The following is an 18,954-nucleotide window of genomic DNA, read 5'->3' on the forward strand; positions in this document are numbered from 1 at the left end:
GAAAACTCCAATGCTCCTACTAGGATTATTATTATTATTATTATTGTTATTATTATTATTATTATTATTATTCTTTATTCCTGTTTAGTGTCACTCTGTGCCCACAGTCAGCATTAGGCGGATGGTCATACCTGTGGGTGTAGGTACTTGTTCTTTTAATGCGGTTCAGGGAAGAAAAAGCGCTGCACCTCACACCTATGGCTGACACTAGTGCCCCTAGGCTAAATAAAAAACACATCAGAATTTTGTGTATGAATTGATCAAGCCATACTGCCCCATGTACCATCGTGCAGGTATCTGATACACATGGGTCCCTACACTAAGTCCACACCGTGCCAGTCAGTGGCCACCAACCCTGCAGGCGTGCACAGTCAGGGAACGGGGGCCATGGGACGGCCCTGCGACCCCCATGACACAGGACCAGACCCAAAAACACCACACCAGAACCCGGCCAGCACCGCCGGCGGAGAAGGTCGCCCCCAAACAGCACAAGTCTGGATGAGGTATTGCGCTCACCATAGCTGCTGCAGACAGAATGGGAAAAGACAGGAGGGATTAAAACCATGTGCACTCAGGTGTGTCCTGCTAATTGCGGTCATGTGGGTCTCACCAGGAGGAGTGCAAAACACGGAGAAAAGAGAGAAACAAAATGCAGTTCAGCGAAGAAAAAGAGCACTGCACCTCACAGCGCTGATACTAGTGCCCCTCGGCTAAATAAAAAACACATCAGAATTTTGTGTATGAATTGATCAAGCCATACTACCCCATGTACCACCATGCAGGTATCTGATACAAATGGGTTCTGGTGTGGTGTTTTTGGGTCTGGTCCTGTGGCATGGGGGTCGCAGGGCCGTCCCATGGCCCCCGTTCCCTGACTGTGCACGCCTGCGGGGTTGGTGGCCACTGACTGGCACAGTGTGGACTTAGTGTAGGGACCCATGTGTATCAGATACCTGCACGATGGTACATGGGGCAGTATGGCTTGATCAATTCATACACTAAATTCTGATGTGTTTTTTATTTAGCCTAGCGGCACTAGTATCAGCCATAGGTGTGAGGTGCATTGCTCCTTTTCTTCCCTGGACCGCAACTTGTTCTTTTAATGCCCCCACAGCTGAGTACCTTAGGGTGTGGATAGGGCTCCACTAACCTTGAGTCTGCCATCAGTCCACAACTACTTTAAGCAAAGTCTAAAGTATTCAAAGACTGATCTAAAGTATATATTATATATCCCCCAGCTGTGATTCTATATTCTACCAGCAAGAAGGTGTGATTTATAAACCCCCCCCCCCCCCTTCTGTTCTAAAGTATAATTAAGTATTAACTCAAGTGCCCAGCTCAAGGGATCTCAAGTTACTTCAGGTATTTTCTGTGATTCTGCACCTTTATTAAAAGAAAGATTGTAACTGTGTCATTGTCCTTGTCACAGCTTCAGAAGAGCCCCTCATAGCACCCCATAGCCCCCGGGCACACCATCACGCCAGCCCACCACCAACAAGCTCCACCCTAAACTCTCTCATAGACCAACAAAAGGTCTCCCAGACATCTCCTGCAGTCTCCCACACATTCCCCATCTGGTTCCAGAAATTTCCCTTGGTTTACTTCCCATTTGCTCCATTTAGTAATGTTCCAGCATCACATCCATCACACTTACACTATCCTTGCCGGAACATTCTCCTGGGGACTGGTTGCAGGAAACATCCATAGGAAGCGGTGAGAACGCCTGGAGATCACATGGGTGCTGACGGTGCTTCTGCATCCAGCTGCCCAACCATGAGACCTAAGGCTGAAGATGAATCATGGAAATAATCAGTAGTATCTACATGAAAGGGGTTGCTCACCTTTTTTTTTTCTTTATAATCAACTGGTGCTGCTGCATGTCCTGCAGGAAGTGGTGTATTCTCTCCAGTCTGACACACTGCTCTCTGCCGCCACCTCTGTCCATGTCAGGAACTGTCCAGAGCAGTAGCAAATCCCCATAGAAATCCTCTCCTGCTCTGGACAGTTCCAGTTTCAGACATCCAGCAGCTGATAAGTACTGGAAGACAGGAGATTTTCGAATAGAAGTAAATTATAAATCTCTGGCACTTTCTAGCTTCAGTTGATTTAAAAGAAAAAAAATGGTGAAGAACCCCTTTAATGGATCAGAAGATGTGTTTCGGTAGTACCTCCCTTCCTCAGATTCTCTTCTGTGCAGTCAGTGGTCAATCTCCTGTATGGTTCAGCAGCGTATTATTCAGGCGATGGCTCGTCTCATGACTAATCACATGGTATGGCGGTAATGACTAATCTCATAATTTACTGCATACTACTCAAGCAGTCATCCCATTAACAAGTAACCACATGCAAGCAATAGCTGATCAATACATCTGTCACATACTGTGCAAGCAATAGCTGATCAATACATCTGTCACATACTGTGCAAGCAATAGCTGATCAATACATCTGTCACATACTGTGCAAGCAATGGAGAAAGTATCATACAAATCACCCAACACGATCTCTGTCCAGTCCGCTAACCACATGAAGCATGCGCTCCGTCTCCTGTCTGAACTATGGCCGATCAGGCAGTCTACTACATACAGGTAATGGACAGTGTCGCTCTGTATGGACAGCGCACAGTCTGCACGCCATGGCCACCAGTCCGCCGTATCTAAACAGTCTGCTCATCTCGCTTGTATAAATATTAGTTAATCTGTCGCACTCATTATATATGCAATATCCAGTCTACGGCAGCGCGTTCAAGTGTTTGCCAAAGTCATATCCCAAGATTGAGCGGCTGAGTGTGGTTGGCGAGGGGAGGGGGGTGGCCGAGGGGGGTGGGAGGAGGATAAAACACAGAGTCTAAAATAGAAGTTTTCTAATGAGAAAATAATGGCTGTCTCCTTGTGCACCTCTGCGGCTGTATAAGGAACAGCAGGGGGTTCGGAGCTCTGTGTCAGAAAAGCTGAGTCTCAATCCCTAAAACGCAATTTATGGAATTAGTGACCGCCAGGTTCTAGACCTAAAGTCACTCAAAGATATTAATGTATCTGGTAGTGGTCAATGTATGCTGGGGGGGGGGGGGGGGGGGTCTCACAGAGATGTCTGCACTTGTTAAAGGGGTCTGGTCTGGGGTCTCTATTTGTTAAGGGGGGTCTGGTCTGGGATTTGTGTTTGTTTAGGAGTCTGGTCTGGGGTCTGTATTTACTTTAAGGGGTCTAGTCTAGGATCTGTATTAATCAGGTTTGTCAGGTCTGGGGTCTGTATTTCTTAGGGGGGGTCTAGTCTAGTATCTGTATTTCTTAGCTTTGTCAGGTCTGGGGTCTGTGTTAATCAGGTTTGTCAGGTCTGGGGTCTGTATTAATCAGGTTTGTCTGGTCTGGGGTCTGTATTTCCTAGTGGGGTCTAGTCTAGTATCTGTATTTCTTAGCTTTGTCTGGTCTGGGGTCTGTATTAATCAGGTTTGTCTGGTCTGGGGTCTGTATTTATTAGCTTTGTCAGGTCTGGGGTCTGTATTAATCAGGTTTGTCAGGTCTGGGGTCTGTATTTATCAGGTTTGTCAGGTCTGGGGTCTGTATTTATTAGGTCTGTCTGGTCTGGGGTCTGTATTTCTTAGCTTTGTCTGGTCTGGGGTCTGTATTTCTTAGCTTTGTCTGGTCTGGGGTCTGTATTTCTTAGCTTTGTCAGGTCTGGGGTCTGTATTTCTTAGCTTTGTCAGGTCTGGGGTCTGTATTTCCTAGTGGGGTCTAGTCTAGTATCTGTATTTCTTAGCTTTGTCTGGTCTGGGGTCTGTATTTATCAGGTTTGTCAGGTCTGGGGTCTGTATTTATTAGGTCTGTCTGGTCTGGGATCTGTATTTATTAGCTTTGTCAGGTCTGGGGTCTGTATTTATTAGCTTTGTCTGGTCTGGGGTCTGTATTTCTTAGGGGGGTCTAGTCTAGTATCTGTATTTATTAGCTTTGTCTGGTCTGGGATCTGTATTTATTAGCTTTGTCTGGTCTAGGATCTGTATTTATTAGCTTTGTCTGGTCTGGGGTCTGTATTTATTAGCTTTGTCAGGTCTGGGGTCTGTATTTATTAGCTTTGTCAGGTCTGGGGTCTGTATTTATTAGCTTTGTCAGGTCTGGGATCTGTATTTATCAGGTTTGTCAGGTCTGGGATCTGTATTTATCAGGTTTGTCAGGTCTGGGGTCTGTATTTCTTAGCTTTGTCAGGTCTGGGGTCTGTATTTATCAGGTTTGTCAGGTCTGGGGTCTGTATTTATTAGCTTTGTCTGGTCTGGGATCTGTATTTATTAGCTTTGTCTGGTCTGGGATCTGTATTTATTAGCTTTGTCTGGTCTAGGATCTGTATTTATTAGCTTTGTCTGGTCTGGGGTCTGTATTTCTTAGGGGGTGCTGAGGATATGATATGTGATTCTTTTCTATGTCCCAATCTCCATGACGTCCCTTGTGTACAGTACAGTACCTCCTCGCCCTCCATCAGGCTGCTGACACGTCTTCCTGCCGGCTGGGATTCTTCGGATACGGCTCACCTCAGACACCTGGTAATTTAATTTCTCTGCATATTATCACATTGTGTGAGATTGCTAATTGGAATTAAGAAATATGACATGAAATGTATCTTCTCACCCTGGATGTTCCCCAGCCCGGAGCTTACCTCCGTCCCTTGGGATTTTCTCCTGTGAAACAGGTGAAGGAATGAAGTGTGAACTCGGCTCATAAGGCAGCTTCCCTATTACACCGCAGTAACTAAATCATCTGTAAACTTCCTACTAAAAGTTCAGCGTTTGGCCATTTACATAATGGGTTTGTAACATTTAACATGTTAATCCCGGCTGGAGGCTTTCATGGAGAGGCGGCTACATTTCCATTTAGTGCAACTAATTACAGCTGAGGATGTGAGAGCGGGCAATAACCGCCAGCGCTCCGCCATGTAGCAGAGCTGGAGACCTGCACTACTTCTTTATCCCATAAAGAAGCAATAACTTTATATGGTCTCTTACCTATCTGCCACTTAGTCATGATGCCTGAATTCTCAGTTTTCTCTTTCTATTTGCTTCAACTTGGACTTGGAGGAGTAAATAGGCCACCGCCCCAACCATGGAGGGCGTTCACAATCACATGGTCTCAGACATGGTCGGAACAATTATAGCCTTGATGGGACACTTAGATACTGGCAGCTATATCGTAGTCATAAGAAGGATAAAACAATTAATTCAAACAACACAAGACAATGAAAAACATATTAAGCAGCAACATCAATAGATGTACAAACCAAACATATACGTCTAGCAGGGATGTGGAATTCAAGTGCAGGATCCAAAAGGCCAATGGGCACCTAGCATGAGCTCTATGAGGAGCAGTTGTAGCCAATGGTTGCTTAGCATGAGCTCTATAAGGAGCAGTTGTAGCCAATGGTTGTTTAGCATGAGGTCTATGAGGAGCAGTTGTAGCCAATGGTTGTTTAGCATGAGCTCTATAAGGAGCAGTTGTAGCCAATGGTTGCCTAGCATGAGCTCTATGAGGAGCAGTTGTAGCCAATGGTTGTTTAGCATGAGCTCTATGAGGAGCAGTTGTAGCCAATGGTTGTTTAGCATGAGCTCTATGAGGAGCAGTTGTAGCCAATGGTTGTTTAGCATGAGCTCTATAAGGAGCAGTTGTAGCTAATGGTTGCCTAGCATGAGGTCTATGAGGAGCAGCTTGTAGCCAATTGTTGTTTAGCATGAGGTCTATGAGGAGCAGTTGTAGCCAATGGTTGTTTAGCATGAGCTCTATAAGGAGCAGTTGTAGCCAATGGTTGTTCAGCATGAGGTCTATGAGGAGCAGTTGTAGCCAATGGTTGTTCAGCATGAGGTCTATGAGGAGCAGTTGTAGCCAATGGTTGTTCAGCATGAGCTCTATGAAGAGCAGTTGTAGCCAATGGTTGCTTAGCATGAGGTCTATGAGGAGCAGTTGTAGCCAATGGTTGTTTAGCATGAGGTCTATGAGGAGCAGTTGTAGCCAATGGTTGCTTAGCATGAGGTCTATGAGGAGCAGTGGTAGACAATGGTTGTTTAGAATAAGCTCTATGAGGAGCAGCTTCAGATAATAACTGCAGAACAGGAAGGGATACTAGGGAAGAGGGTATGGTTCTGGAAACTTCTATACAGACCACTGACATGCAGCCATGCTGCTAGAACATGACCTGTACGCAGCACTTTAGAAACTTGCATTTGTGACACTTGGTATGCTACATGACCCCAGTGGTGACACTTGGTATGCTACATGACCCCAATGGTGACACTTGGTATGCTACATGACCCAAGTGGTGACACTTGGTATGCTACATGACCCCAGTGGTGACACTTGGTATGCTACATGACCCCAGTGGTGACACTTGGTATGCTACATGACCCCAGTGGTGACACTTGGTATGCTACATGACCCCAGTGGTGACACTTGGTATGCTACATGACCCCAATGGTGACACTTGGTATGCTACATGACCCCAGTGGTGACACTTGGTATGCTACATGACCCCAGTGGCTCTTTCTACTTTCTATGTGATGTCTCACTTCTGCTACCCTTATAACATGTGTGATCACCTCCCAAAGACCACAGGAGTCCCATAGGAAGCCAGGTCCCTTTCCTGCAGTCACCCAGACAGCATGGAGCATGGGCCATGTCCTCATCTTCTTATTTAGACGTAATAAGTACAATCCCTGCTAGGTACAGTTCTGCTATATTTTTGGGCATTGTATAGGATTAGGTACACGACATGATATTATTTCCATTAGTCTTGCATTTTTTTTACACTGAACGGCCATGAGGGGCGCTGTTCCTGGACCTGAAGATAAATGCAATCTCTTTAATAGTCTATTCCCTGAGTGATTCCCTGAGCGACTGCTCCTTGTAGTCTACTACATTATCGGCCTTTGCAGGTTAATGCGCTTGACATAAGAAAAATGGAAATCTGAACTGTTCATTGTAAGTAAAAGAGCGAAGCACTGAAAGAGACATTAACATGAATGGAAGGTATCGATCGCTCTGCTGCATGGCTTCCAGTGCCATACATTACCCCGAGTGACTGACGTGTCAGGGCTGGAAGCGCTGCCCGCCGCACAATCACCCTTCATCACATAAGAAAGGAAGCGAAAAGAGCTAAAAGTGATCAAGCTGAACGCTATAATGAGAGCGCCACATGGTAGAAGATATGGCGGCCGCAAAGAGCTGTACACATCTGTCTCCCCCCATCATCACTGCCAGTATTGAGAGGAACAAATATAATCATATTAATAAAAATAATCAATAATAATATAATAAGAAGTAAAATATAAGGCTAGAAAGGTTAAGGAAAAATACAAAAAAAATCTAAAAATATTTTATATATTTCAAACAGATTTTAATAGTTATTGAGTGTCCCAGAAAATAAGATGGGGACATCGAGTTTAAACAGGTATAAATAAAGGGGCACTCCGGCGGAAAGAATCGTATTTAAATCAACCGGTGTCCGAAAGTTATACAGATTTGTAAATTACTTCTATACAAAAAGTCTTCCAGTACTTATAATCTGCTATATGTCCTGCAGGAAGTGGTGTATTATCAGTGTGACACAGTGCTCTCTGCTGCCACCTCTGTCCATGTCAGGAACTTTCCAAATTCTCTAACATGAAAAGTTCCTGACATGGACAGAGGAGGCAGCAGAGAGCACTGTGTCAGACTGGAGAGAATACAACACTTCCTGCAGGACATACAGCAGCTAATAAGTACTGTAATACTGGAGATTTAATTAATTAATTTATTTTAATTCAATTTATAGAAGTAATTTACTATTCTGTATAAATTTCTGACACCCGTTGATTTAAAACCACTTCTTTTCTTCTTGGGAGTATTCCTTTAATTTAAGATTTATATCATATCCACAGGACGCCATATCCATAGCCCCATCATCGACCCTCATCTATCGGAAACACGTCTTCCAGAAGCCGTAGACGTGAATGGATAATGCTGATCACATGCAGTGAGCCGGGGCCTGGTGCGCTGCTCGCAGAAGGGAAAGAGAAGGAGGGGAACTAAGAAGAGACGATACTAATCCTCCGATTTGTGGCTACAAAATCTGGAGAAAATATTGGGATAGAACGTTGCCACGTTTGCATGTAAAAAAAAATTGCAATAAAAGAAAGCAGAGGGATTCTTCAGGATGATGGATTCTTGTTTTTTTCTCTACATTATAAATGCTTAAAACGACAATGGGAGTCCCTCACTACAGAGCTATATACAACCTCTATATACTGCTGTACAAGGACCACACCTATATACAGAAGGAGCCTCTCACTACAGAGCTATATACAACCTCTATATACTGCTGTACAATATACAGGGATACAGAGGGAGCCCCTCACTACAGAGCTATATACAACCTCTATATACTGCTGTACAATATACAGGGATACAGAGGGAGCCCCTCACTACAGAGCTATATACAACCTCTGTATACTGCTGTACAAGGACCACACATATATACAGAAGGAGCCTCTCACTACAGAGCTATATACAACCTCTATATACTGCTGTACAAGATACAGGGATACAGAGGGAGCCCCTCACTACAGAGCTATATACAACCTCTGTATACTGCTGTACAATATACAGGGATACAGATAGAGCCCCTTACTACAGAGCTATATACAACCTCTATATACTGCTGTACAAGATACAGGGATACAGAGGGAGCCCCTCACTACAGAGCTATATACAACCTCTGTATACTGCTGTACAATATACAGGGATACAGATAGAGCCCCTCACTACAGAGCTATATACAACCTCTGTATACTGCTGTACAGGATACAGTGATACAGATAGAGCCCCTTACTACAGAGCTATATACAACCTCTATATACTGCTGTACAAGGACCACACATATATATAGAGGGAGACTAACAACCAGCTATGTGTCGCTGGTTACATCTGTCTTCTCACCCAGTTACAATGTTTCCTTCTACCTGTACACAGCAGCTGATGGGATACACCGTATAAATAAATAATAAAGAAACTTTATATGAAACTATAGGCGCAGAGAAATACAGGAGAGAACCAGTGAACCTCTATGGCAGCCGCCTTACCAGGAGCTGGAGCATTTCACCCAAACCCTTATACAGCAGATAGAGAACGTTATACATAAAATATATATATACAAAATAAAAATAAAAAATGAAAATATTATAGAGGTAATTTAAAGATGAAATGAATGATTGTAAATAAAAATCATAAATAATAAATAAATAAAAACAATAAATATAATTTAAAAAATTCATGAAATATTAAAAAATATATAAATAAATAATATGGAATTAAATGATGATTTGTGAGCACGGTGCAGGATTTTTTTTTTCAGAGGAGCTAATACCAGTAATTCACTGTAAATTCTCTGTTATTACTGATAGATGTGCAGGTAGCTATTTTCCTGCCGGCCGCACTGGAGTATATAATATATAATGTATAACGTAATCCGCCGCCCGGCCTGCATGGTGATGGATGCGGGGTGGTGGAGGACGCTGGGTGGTGGAGGACGCAGGGTGGAGGACGCGGGGTGGTGGAGGACGCGGGGTGGTGGAGGACGCAGGGTGGAGGACGCGGGGTGGTGGAGGATGCGGGGTGGTGTAGGACGTGGGGTGGTGGAGGACTCGGGGTGGTGGAGGACTCGGGGTGGTGGAGGACGTGGGGTGGTGGAGGACTCGGTGTGGTGGAGGACTCGGGGTGGTGGAGGACTCGGGGTGGAGGACGCTGGGTGGTGGAGGACGCAGGGTGGAGGACGCGGGGTGGTGGAGGACGCGGGGTGGAGGACGCGGGGTGGTGGAGGACGTGGGGTGGTGGAAGACGCGGGGTTGAGGACGCGGGGTGGTGGAGGACGTGGGGTGGTGGAAGACTCGGGGTGGAGGACGCTGGGTGGTGGAGGACGCTGGGTGGTGGAGGACTCTGGGTGGCGGAGGACGCGGGGTGGTGGAGGACGTGGGGTGGTGGAGGACGTGGGGTGGTGGAGGATGCTGGGTGGAGGACGTGAGGTGATGGACACGGGGTGGAGAAGGACGCAGGGTGGAGGGGGACGTGGGGTGATGGACGCGGGGTTCAGGACATGGGGTGGAGTATGCAGGGTGGAGGACGCAGAGTGGAGTATGCAGGGTTGAGGACGCGGAGTGGAGGACACGGGGTGGAGGACGCAGGGTGGTGGAGGACGCTGGGTGGTGGAGGACGCAGGGTGGAGGATGCGGGGTGGTGGACGCGGGGTGGTGGAGGATACGGGGTGGTGGAGGACGCGGGGTGGTGGAGGATACGGGGTGGTGGAGGACACGGGGTGATGGAGGATACGGGGTGGTGGAGGACGCGGGGTGGAGGACGCGGGGTAGTGGAGGACGTGGGGTGGTGCAGGACTCAGGATGGTGGAGGACGCTGGGTGGAGGACATGAGGTGATGGACACGGGGTCGAGAAGGACACAGGGTGGAGGGGGACGTGGGGTGATGGACGCGGGGTGGAGTATGCAGGGTGGAGGATGCGGGGTGGAGTATGCAGGGTGGAGGATGCGGGGTGGAGGACACGGGGTGGAGGATGCGGGGTGGTGGAGGACGCTGGGTGGAGGACTCAGGGTGGTGGAAGACGGGGTGGAGGACGCAGGGTGGAGGACACGGGGTGGAGGACGCGGGGTGGAGGACGTGGGGTGGTGGACACGGGGTGGAGGACGCAGGGTGGTGGAGGACACGGGTTGGAGGACGCAGGGTGGAGGAAGCAGGGTGGAGGACACGGGGTGGAGGACGCGGGGTGGTGGACACGGGGTGGAGGACGCGGGGTGGTGGACACGGGGTGGAGGACGCGGGCTGGATGACGTGCAGTGGTGGAGGACGATGGGTGGAGGACGTGGGGTGGTGGACACGGGTTGGAGGAGGCAGGGTGGTGGAGGACACGGGGTGGAGGACACGGGGTGGAGGACGCAGGGTGGTGGAGGACATGGGGTGGAGGAGGCAGGGTGGAGGATGTGGGTTGGAGGACGCGGGGTGGAGGACACGGGGTGGTGGAGGACACGGGATGGAGGACGCAGGGTGGAGGACGTGGGGTGGTGGACACGGGATGGAGGAGGCAGGGTGGAGGACGCGGGGTGGAGGACACGGGGTGGTGGAGGACACGGGATGGAGGACGCAGGGTGGAGGACGTGGGGTGGTGGACACGGGATGGAGGAGGCAGGGTGGAGGACGCGGGGTGGAGGACACGGGGTGGTGGAGGACACGGGATGGAGGACGCAGGGTGGAGGACGTGGGGTGGTGGACACGGGATGGAGGAGGCAGGGTGGAGGACACGGGGTGGAGGGTGTTAGATCCCGTCCAGTTGAGATGAATACAGAACCTGCAGCAGAGGTGAGGTTATTATTACATTATCTAACATCATCCATCTAACATCATCCATCTAATATCATCATCAAATAAGCACAACACAGTCACATAATGGCTCCGTCCTGCTCATTCAAGTCAATGTGGCCGTCGGCCGCACATTGAGCTGCACGTCCGCATCCTTTTTTTACTGAATCCTGACGTGTAGCCCGACGTGTTGAGAAAAACGAGATGTGAACATACCCTAATATCACCTAATATCATCCATCTAACATCATCCGTCTAAAGTGTAATATACTAGTACTACGCTATACTGTACTATGTGGTATTGTCACCCCATTGTCTCTGTTGTTACTTATCACCCCATTGTCTCTGTTGTTACTTATCACCCCATTGTCTCTGTTGTTACTTCTCCCATTGTCTCTCTTGTTACTTCCCACATTGTCTCTGTTGTTACTTCCCCCATTGTCTCTGTTGTTACTTCCCCCATTGTCTCTCTTGTTACTTCCCCCATTGTCTCTCTTGTTACTTCCCCCATTGTCTCTCTTGTTACTTCCCACATTATCTCTCTTGTTACTTCCCCCATTGTCTCTCTTGTTACTTCCCCCATTGTCTCTCTTGTTACTTCTCCCCCCATTGTCTCTCTTGTTACTTCCCACATTATCTCTCTTGTTACTTCCCCCATTGTCTCTGTTGTTACTTCCCCCATTGTCTCTGTTGTTAGTTCTCCCCCCATTGTCTCTCTTGTTACTTCCCCCATTGTCTTTCTTGTTACTTCCCCCATTGTCTCTCTTGTTACTTCTCCCCCCATTGTCTCTGTTGTTACTTCCCCCATTGTCTCTCTTGTTACTTCCCCCATTGTCTCTGTTGTTAACCTCCCCCATTGTCTCTCTTGTTACTTCTCCCCCCATTGTCTCTGTTGTTAACCTCCCCCATTGTCTCTCTTGTTACTTCTCCCCCCATTGTCTCTCTTGTTACTTCTCCTCCCATTGTCTCTGTTGTTACTTCTCCCATTGTCTCTCTTGTTACTTCTCCCCCCATTGTCTCTCTTGTTACTTCCCCCATTGTCTCTCGTTATCCTCTGAACACGTTGATTAGATTCCGGCAGTGACTTCTTTCCCCTTTTATTTCCTCCATCTCTCATCCTCAGATCACTGATCTCCTTTGTCCGCTGACTCCTCTAACACCTTTCCACAATCTTTATAACCTTTACAAGAATACAACATTCTCTCTCCCCAAATACAACGTGTTTCTATAACCCGACTTCTTCCTAAATCTTCATGACTTTTATTACCCAGGAACAAATATTACCTTAGCAGAGAGCGGTGTTAGCGGAGCTGTGCCCTGGTGAGGAGGATTGCGTCCTCTCTGATAGATTTACCTGATCTGAGGAGTAAGAGCGGTGACCTTACGGGCTGCGCTGGTATCTATCATACGGCCGTACAACGGCCACCGCTCAATGCTTCCCTATGTGTCCGACCTCACTATAAGCTCATAAATAATACACAGGGATTGTAAACATATGAATATGCAAAACGCCGGTATTATGTAAAGAAGCTTCTCATCCCTGACCCCCTACTACAAGGAACAGTACACACCAACCCCCGCTCTATCAGTCGTCCATATTCTTTGTCTTGTATATTTCCAATAGAGAACCCTGGTGTTAAAGGGGAACTCCAGCAAAAACACATTTCTTTAAAATGAACTGGTACCAGAAAGTTATATATATGTTATATAATTTACTTCTATTTAAAAATCTCAAGTCTTCCAGTACTTATCAGCTGCTGTATGTCCTGCAGGAAGTGGTGTATTCTCTCCATTCTGACACAGTGCTCTCTGCTGCCACCTCTGTCCATGTCAGGAACTGTCCAGAGCAGAAGCAAATCCCCATAGAAAAACTCTCCTGCTGTGTATTTAGTTCTCTCTACTCGTCATTTCTACTTCATTTTATATTACAACTTTTTGATCTTTTTGATCCATTTTACAACATCTTCTAATGTGCAAATATTATTGCCTGTGCTGATATAACCAAAACTCTTTAATTAAAAAAAGAAATTAAAAAAAAATATAAAAAAAATTATATATATATATATATATATATATATATATATATATATATATAAAACCTGCTCCTGCTCTGGACAGGGTAGGGGCCAAGGGGGATGAAAGAGCAGGGAAAGGAGACAAGTTACTCTGCAGTAAAACGCTGGAATTAAAGGTAAGGGAGATAAGTGCATATCTGGGAGCTTGGTGAGAGAAGATTGCAGGAGAATGTGCTGTGCAGGGCTGGCTTTTCTTCTCCCTCTGCTTACTCATCCCCCATCAACCCCTCCCCCTTCCATAGAGCATAATGGTCGCAGAAATCCTGCTTCTTCTGAAGTGAGGGGGGATAGAGTCACACTTAGTGGATGTGCTGATACATTTACACTAGTAGCAAAGTTGATCCGAACCTTCAGATCTCGTCCTGACATGTGGAAAATACCTGCACAAAATCCACCTGGAAGTCATGGAAGATTCTGCGCTGCGGAATCTGTTGGTGCTATGCAAATGATTATTATACTTATTATTGAAGTCGCCTTTTAGGAAGTTTATGTTTGCAGAATTTCATTTCATTTCACACATTGACTTCAATGAAGATAGAATCCACAATAGAGCTCGGTATCCACAGGGTATTTTTCTGACCACAATTTTGGTGTGAAAACACAACAGTTTTATGCAAATTAGGGCCATCATGTGCTGAAAACGGCACCAAATTGTGGCAACAAAATTGATTGCCATCCAAAAAAAAAAAAAAAATGTGGGAACAAGTCTTGAACCTGTTATAGATTTAGCTGTGGATCTGCAAGTGTGGACTTTTGAAACACATATATTTTAATATTTTAATATTTTTTAATATTCACAATATACAAAATACAATAGACTAAATACACAGGGGAAACTGGAAACAATTGAAGCTAATTCCAGATTTTGAGTTATATATACTTTTTTTTTTTTTGGCTGTTCATGACCGCATCCTGACTGTTATTGCTCTCTTTACAGCAGCTGTAAAATGTTCCTGCTTTGTCTATTAGGTCTATTGTGCTGACATCTAGTGGTCGATACAATAATGACAACAGGAGAAAAAAAATTAAAAAATGTAATAAAAAATGAAATTTAAATGAAAAAAAAAAGCTTCCAATTTCCCGTCTTTTAACAGAAACTTGGGGAAGAAATGGAAGTTTTTCTGTACAATAAACGGCCAAATCCCATCTCCCAAACTGATGGATTATAAAGCCGCGGCAGCATTAAGTATTCCACAGATGTTTTTAGTGAAGTAAATCCATTTCAAAGGCCTCTTTTTTCCCCTGTTCGGAAGCTTACAGCCCCGCGCTCTATTTTTAATTGTTGAAGACTTTTACTCAATTAATTTACAAGTTTCTTGTTTATTTCTCCCTCGCAAAGAAGCGGATTATGCAAATGCGGAAATAATCTTTAAATAAGACACGGGCTGTTAGCTGTGTTACACATAGGCTGGGGTCAGAATTAATCAGTGACACAAGGCTGAGCAGCCAGGGTTACGCTCACCCCCTAGTAAACACATGGTGCCGCCACCGCCACCGCGCTCATTACATTTGCCGCTATTCCCAGGGCGGGATGCAAATATTTCCAAGCAAATCTCATGAATTCCCATCTCTCGGCGCTGCTTGGAATTGCTCTATTACACAAACATATCAACATGAATCTAATGGCAGATGAAAGCTCCGGAGGATTGCGAGGTCTTTACCTTCCCTATACCAAGTGGGAAACTTTAGAAGATGGTTGATACGAGGCGGCAGCCGCCATTTCTCAGTTTCAGCCGCTCGTCTGTCACTTTATGTGTTAATGGCGATTTCCTTATAATGTAAGAGCCAAGTATATACGGGAGTATTCTATAGGGGAACACTGGTTACAGTAAGAGGTATTATAGTAGTATATTCCTGTATATAGGGGGCAGTATTATAGTAGTATATTCCTGTATATAGGAGCAGTATTATAGTAGTTATATTCCTGTATATAGGAGCAGTATTATAGTAGTTATATCCCTGTATATAGGAGCAGTATTATAGTAGTTATATTCCTGTATATAGGAGCAGTATTATAGTAGTTATATCCCTGTATATAGGGGGCAGTATTATAGTAGTTATATTCCTGTATATAGGAGCAGTATTATAGTAGTTATATTCCTGTATATAGGAGCAGTATTATAGTAGTTATATTCCTGTATATAGGAGCAGTATTATAGTAGTTATATCCCTGTATATAGGGGCAGTATTATAGTAGTTATAGTCCTGTATATAGGAGCAGTATTATAGTAGTTATATTCCTGTATATAGGGAGCAGTATTATAGTAGTTATATTCCTGTATATAGGAGCAGTATTATAGTAGTATATTCCTGTATATAGGAGCAGTATTATAGTAGTTATATCCCTGTATATAGGAGCAGTATTATAGTAGTTATATCCCTGTATATAGGAGCAGTATTATAGTAGTTATATTCCTGTATATAGGAGCAGTATTATAGTAGTTATATTCCTGTATATAGAGGCAGTATTATAGTAGTTATATTCCTGTATATAGGGGGCAGTATTATAGTAGTTATATTCCTGTATATAGGAGCAGTATTATAGTAGTATATCCCTGTATATAGGAGCAGTATTATAGTAGTTATATCCCTGTATATAGGAGCAGTATTATAGTAGTTATATCCCTGTATATAGGAGCAGTATTATAGTAGTTATATTCCTGTATATAGGAGCAGTATTATAGTGGTTATATTCCTGTATATAGGGGGCAGTATTATAGTAGTTATATTCCTGTATATAGGGGCAGTATTATAGTAGTTATATTCCTGTATATAGGAGCAGTATTATAGTAGTTATATCCCTGTATATAGGAGCAGTATTATAGTAGTATATTCCTGTATATAGGAGCAGTATTATAGTAGTATATTCCTGTATATAGGAGCAGTATTATAGTAGTTATATTCCTGTATATAGGAGCAGTATTATAGTAGTTATATTCCTGTATATAGGAGCAGTATTATAGTAGTATATCCCTGTATATTGGAGCAGTATTATAGTAGTTATATCCCTGTATATAGGAGCAGTATTATAGTAGTTATATTCCTGTATATAGGAGCAGTATTATAGTAGTATATTCCTGTATATAGGAGCAGTATTATAGTAGTTATATTCCTGTATATAGGGAGCAGTATTATAGTAGTTATATTCTTGTATATAGGAGCAGTATTATAGTAGTTATATTCCTGTATATAGGGAGCAGTATTATAGTAGTTATATTCCTGTATATAGGGAGCAGTATTATAGTAGTTATATTCCTGTATATAGGAGCAGTATTATAGTAGTTATATTCCTGTATATAGGAACAGTATTATAGTAGTTATATTCCTGTATATAGGAGCAGTATTATAGTAGTTATATTCTTGTATATAGGAGCAGTATTATAGTAGTTATATTCTTGTATATAGGAGCAGTATTATAGTAGTTATATTCCTGTATATAGGGGGCAGTATTATAGTAGTTATATCCCTGTATATAGGGGCAGTATTATAGTAGTATATTCCTGTATATAGGAGCAGTATTATAGTAGTTATAGTCCTGTATATAGGAGCAGTATTATAGTAGTTATATTCCTGTATATAGGGAGCAGTATTATAGTAGTTATATTCCTGTATATAGGAGCAGTATTATAGTAGTATATTCCTGTATATAGGAGCAGTATTATAGTAGTTATATCCCTGTATATAGGAGCAGTATTATAGTAGTTATATCCCTGTATATAGGAGCAGTATTATAGTAGTTATATTCCTGTATATAGGAGCAGTATTATAGTAGTTATATTCCTGTATATAGAGGCAGTATTATAGTAGTTATATTCCTGTATATAGGGGGCAGTATTATAGTAGTTATATTCCTGTATATAGGAGCAGTATTATAGTAGTATATCCCTGTATATAGGAGCAGTATTATAGTAGTTATATCCCTGTATATAGGAGCAGTATTATAGTAGTTATATCCCTGTATATAGGAGCAGTATTATAGTAGTTATATTCCTGTATATAGGAGCAGTATTATAGTGGTTATATTCCTGTATATAGGGGGCAGTATTATAGTAGTTATATTCCTGTATATAGGGGCAGTATTATAGTAGTTATATTCCTGTATATAGGAGCAGTATTATAGTAGTTATATCCCTGTATATAGGAGCAGTATTATAGTAGTATATTCCTGTATATAGGAGCAGTATTATAGTAGTATATTCCTGTATATAGGAGCAGTATTATAGTAGTTATATTCCTGTATATAGGAGCAGTATTATAGTAGTTATATTCCTGTATATAGGAGCAGTATTATAGTAGTATATCCCTGTATATTGGAGCAGTATTATAGTAGTTATATCCCTGTATATAGGAGCAGTATTATAGTAGTTATATTCCTGTATATAGGAGCAGTATTATAGTAGTATATTCCTGTATATAGGAGCAGTATTATAGTAGTTATATTCCTGTATATAGGGAGCAGTATTATAGTAGTTATATTCTTGTATATAGGAGCAGTATTATAGTAGTTATATTCCTGTATATAGGGAGCAGTATTATAGTAGTTATATTCCTGTATATAGGGAGCAGTATTATAGTAGTTATATTCCTGTATATAGGAGCAGTATTATAGTAGTTATATTCCTGTATATAGGAACAGTATTATAGTAGTTATATTCCTGTATATAGGAGCAGTATTATAGTAGTTATATTCTTGTATATAGGAGCAGTATTATAGTAGTTATATTCTTGTATATAGGAGCAGTATTATAGTAGTTATATTCCTGTATATAGGGGGCAGTATTATAGTAGTTATATCCCTGTATATAGGGGCAGTATTATAGTAGTATATTCCTGTATATAGGAGCAGTATAATAGTAGTTATATTCCTGTATATAGGAACAGTATTATAGTAGTTATATTCCTGTATATAGGAGCAGTATTATAGTAGTTATATTCCTGTATATAGGAGCAGTATTATAGTAGTTATATTACTGTATATAGGAGCAGTATTATAGTAGTTATATCCCTGTATATAGGAGCAGTATTATAGTAGTATATTCCTGTATATAGGGGGCAGTATTATAGTAGTTATATTCCTGTATATAGGGGCAGTATTATAGTAGTATATCCCTGTATATAGGAGCAGTATTATAGTAGTTATATTCCTGTATATAGGAGCAGTATTATAGTAGTTATATTCCTGTATATAGGAGCAGTATTATAGTAGTTATATTCCTGTATATAGGAACAGTATTATAGTAGTTATATTCTTGTATATAGGAGGCAGTATTATAGTAGTTATACTCTTGTATATAGGGGACAGTATTATAGTAGTTATATTCCTGTATATAGGAACAGTATTATAGTAGTTATATTCCTGTATATAGGAGCAGTATTATAGTAGTTATATTCTTGTATATAGGAGCAGTATTATAGTAGTTATATTCTTGTATATAGGAGGCAGTATTATAGTAGTTATACTCTTGTATATAGGGGACAGTATTATAGTAGTTATATTCCTGTATATAGGA

General features: G+C 42.9%; 1 protein-coding gene across 1 annotated transcript in view; it reads right to left on the reverse strand.

The window, feature by feature from the left end:
* LOC138801728 (uncharacterized) overlaps positions 1–15,164 on the reverse strand; it is a 32,944-nt gene extending 17,780 nt beyond the window's left edge. Inside the window, exons 1-3 of the mRNA XM_069984819.1 lie at positions 15,117–15,164; positions 14,907–15,036; positions 9,487–11,358 (exon numbers count right to left, since the gene is read on the reverse strand). Coding sequence (XP_069840920.1) covers positions 9,487–11,358; positions 14,907–15,036; positions 15,117–15,164 — 2,050 coding nt within the window. The remainder of the gene's footprint in view (positions 1–9,486; positions 11,359–14,906; positions 15,037–15,116) is intronic.
* Positions 15,165–18,954: the final 3,790 nt, after the last annotated feature.

This window comes from Dendropsophus ebraccatus, chromosome 9, assembly GCF_027789765.1.
Source record: "Dendropsophus ebraccatus isolate aDenEbr1 chromosome 9, aDenEbr1.pat, whole genome shotgun sequence".
Lineage (NCBI taxonomy): Eukaryota > Metazoa > Chordata > Amphibia > Anura > Hylidae > Dendropsophus > Dendropsophus ebraccatus.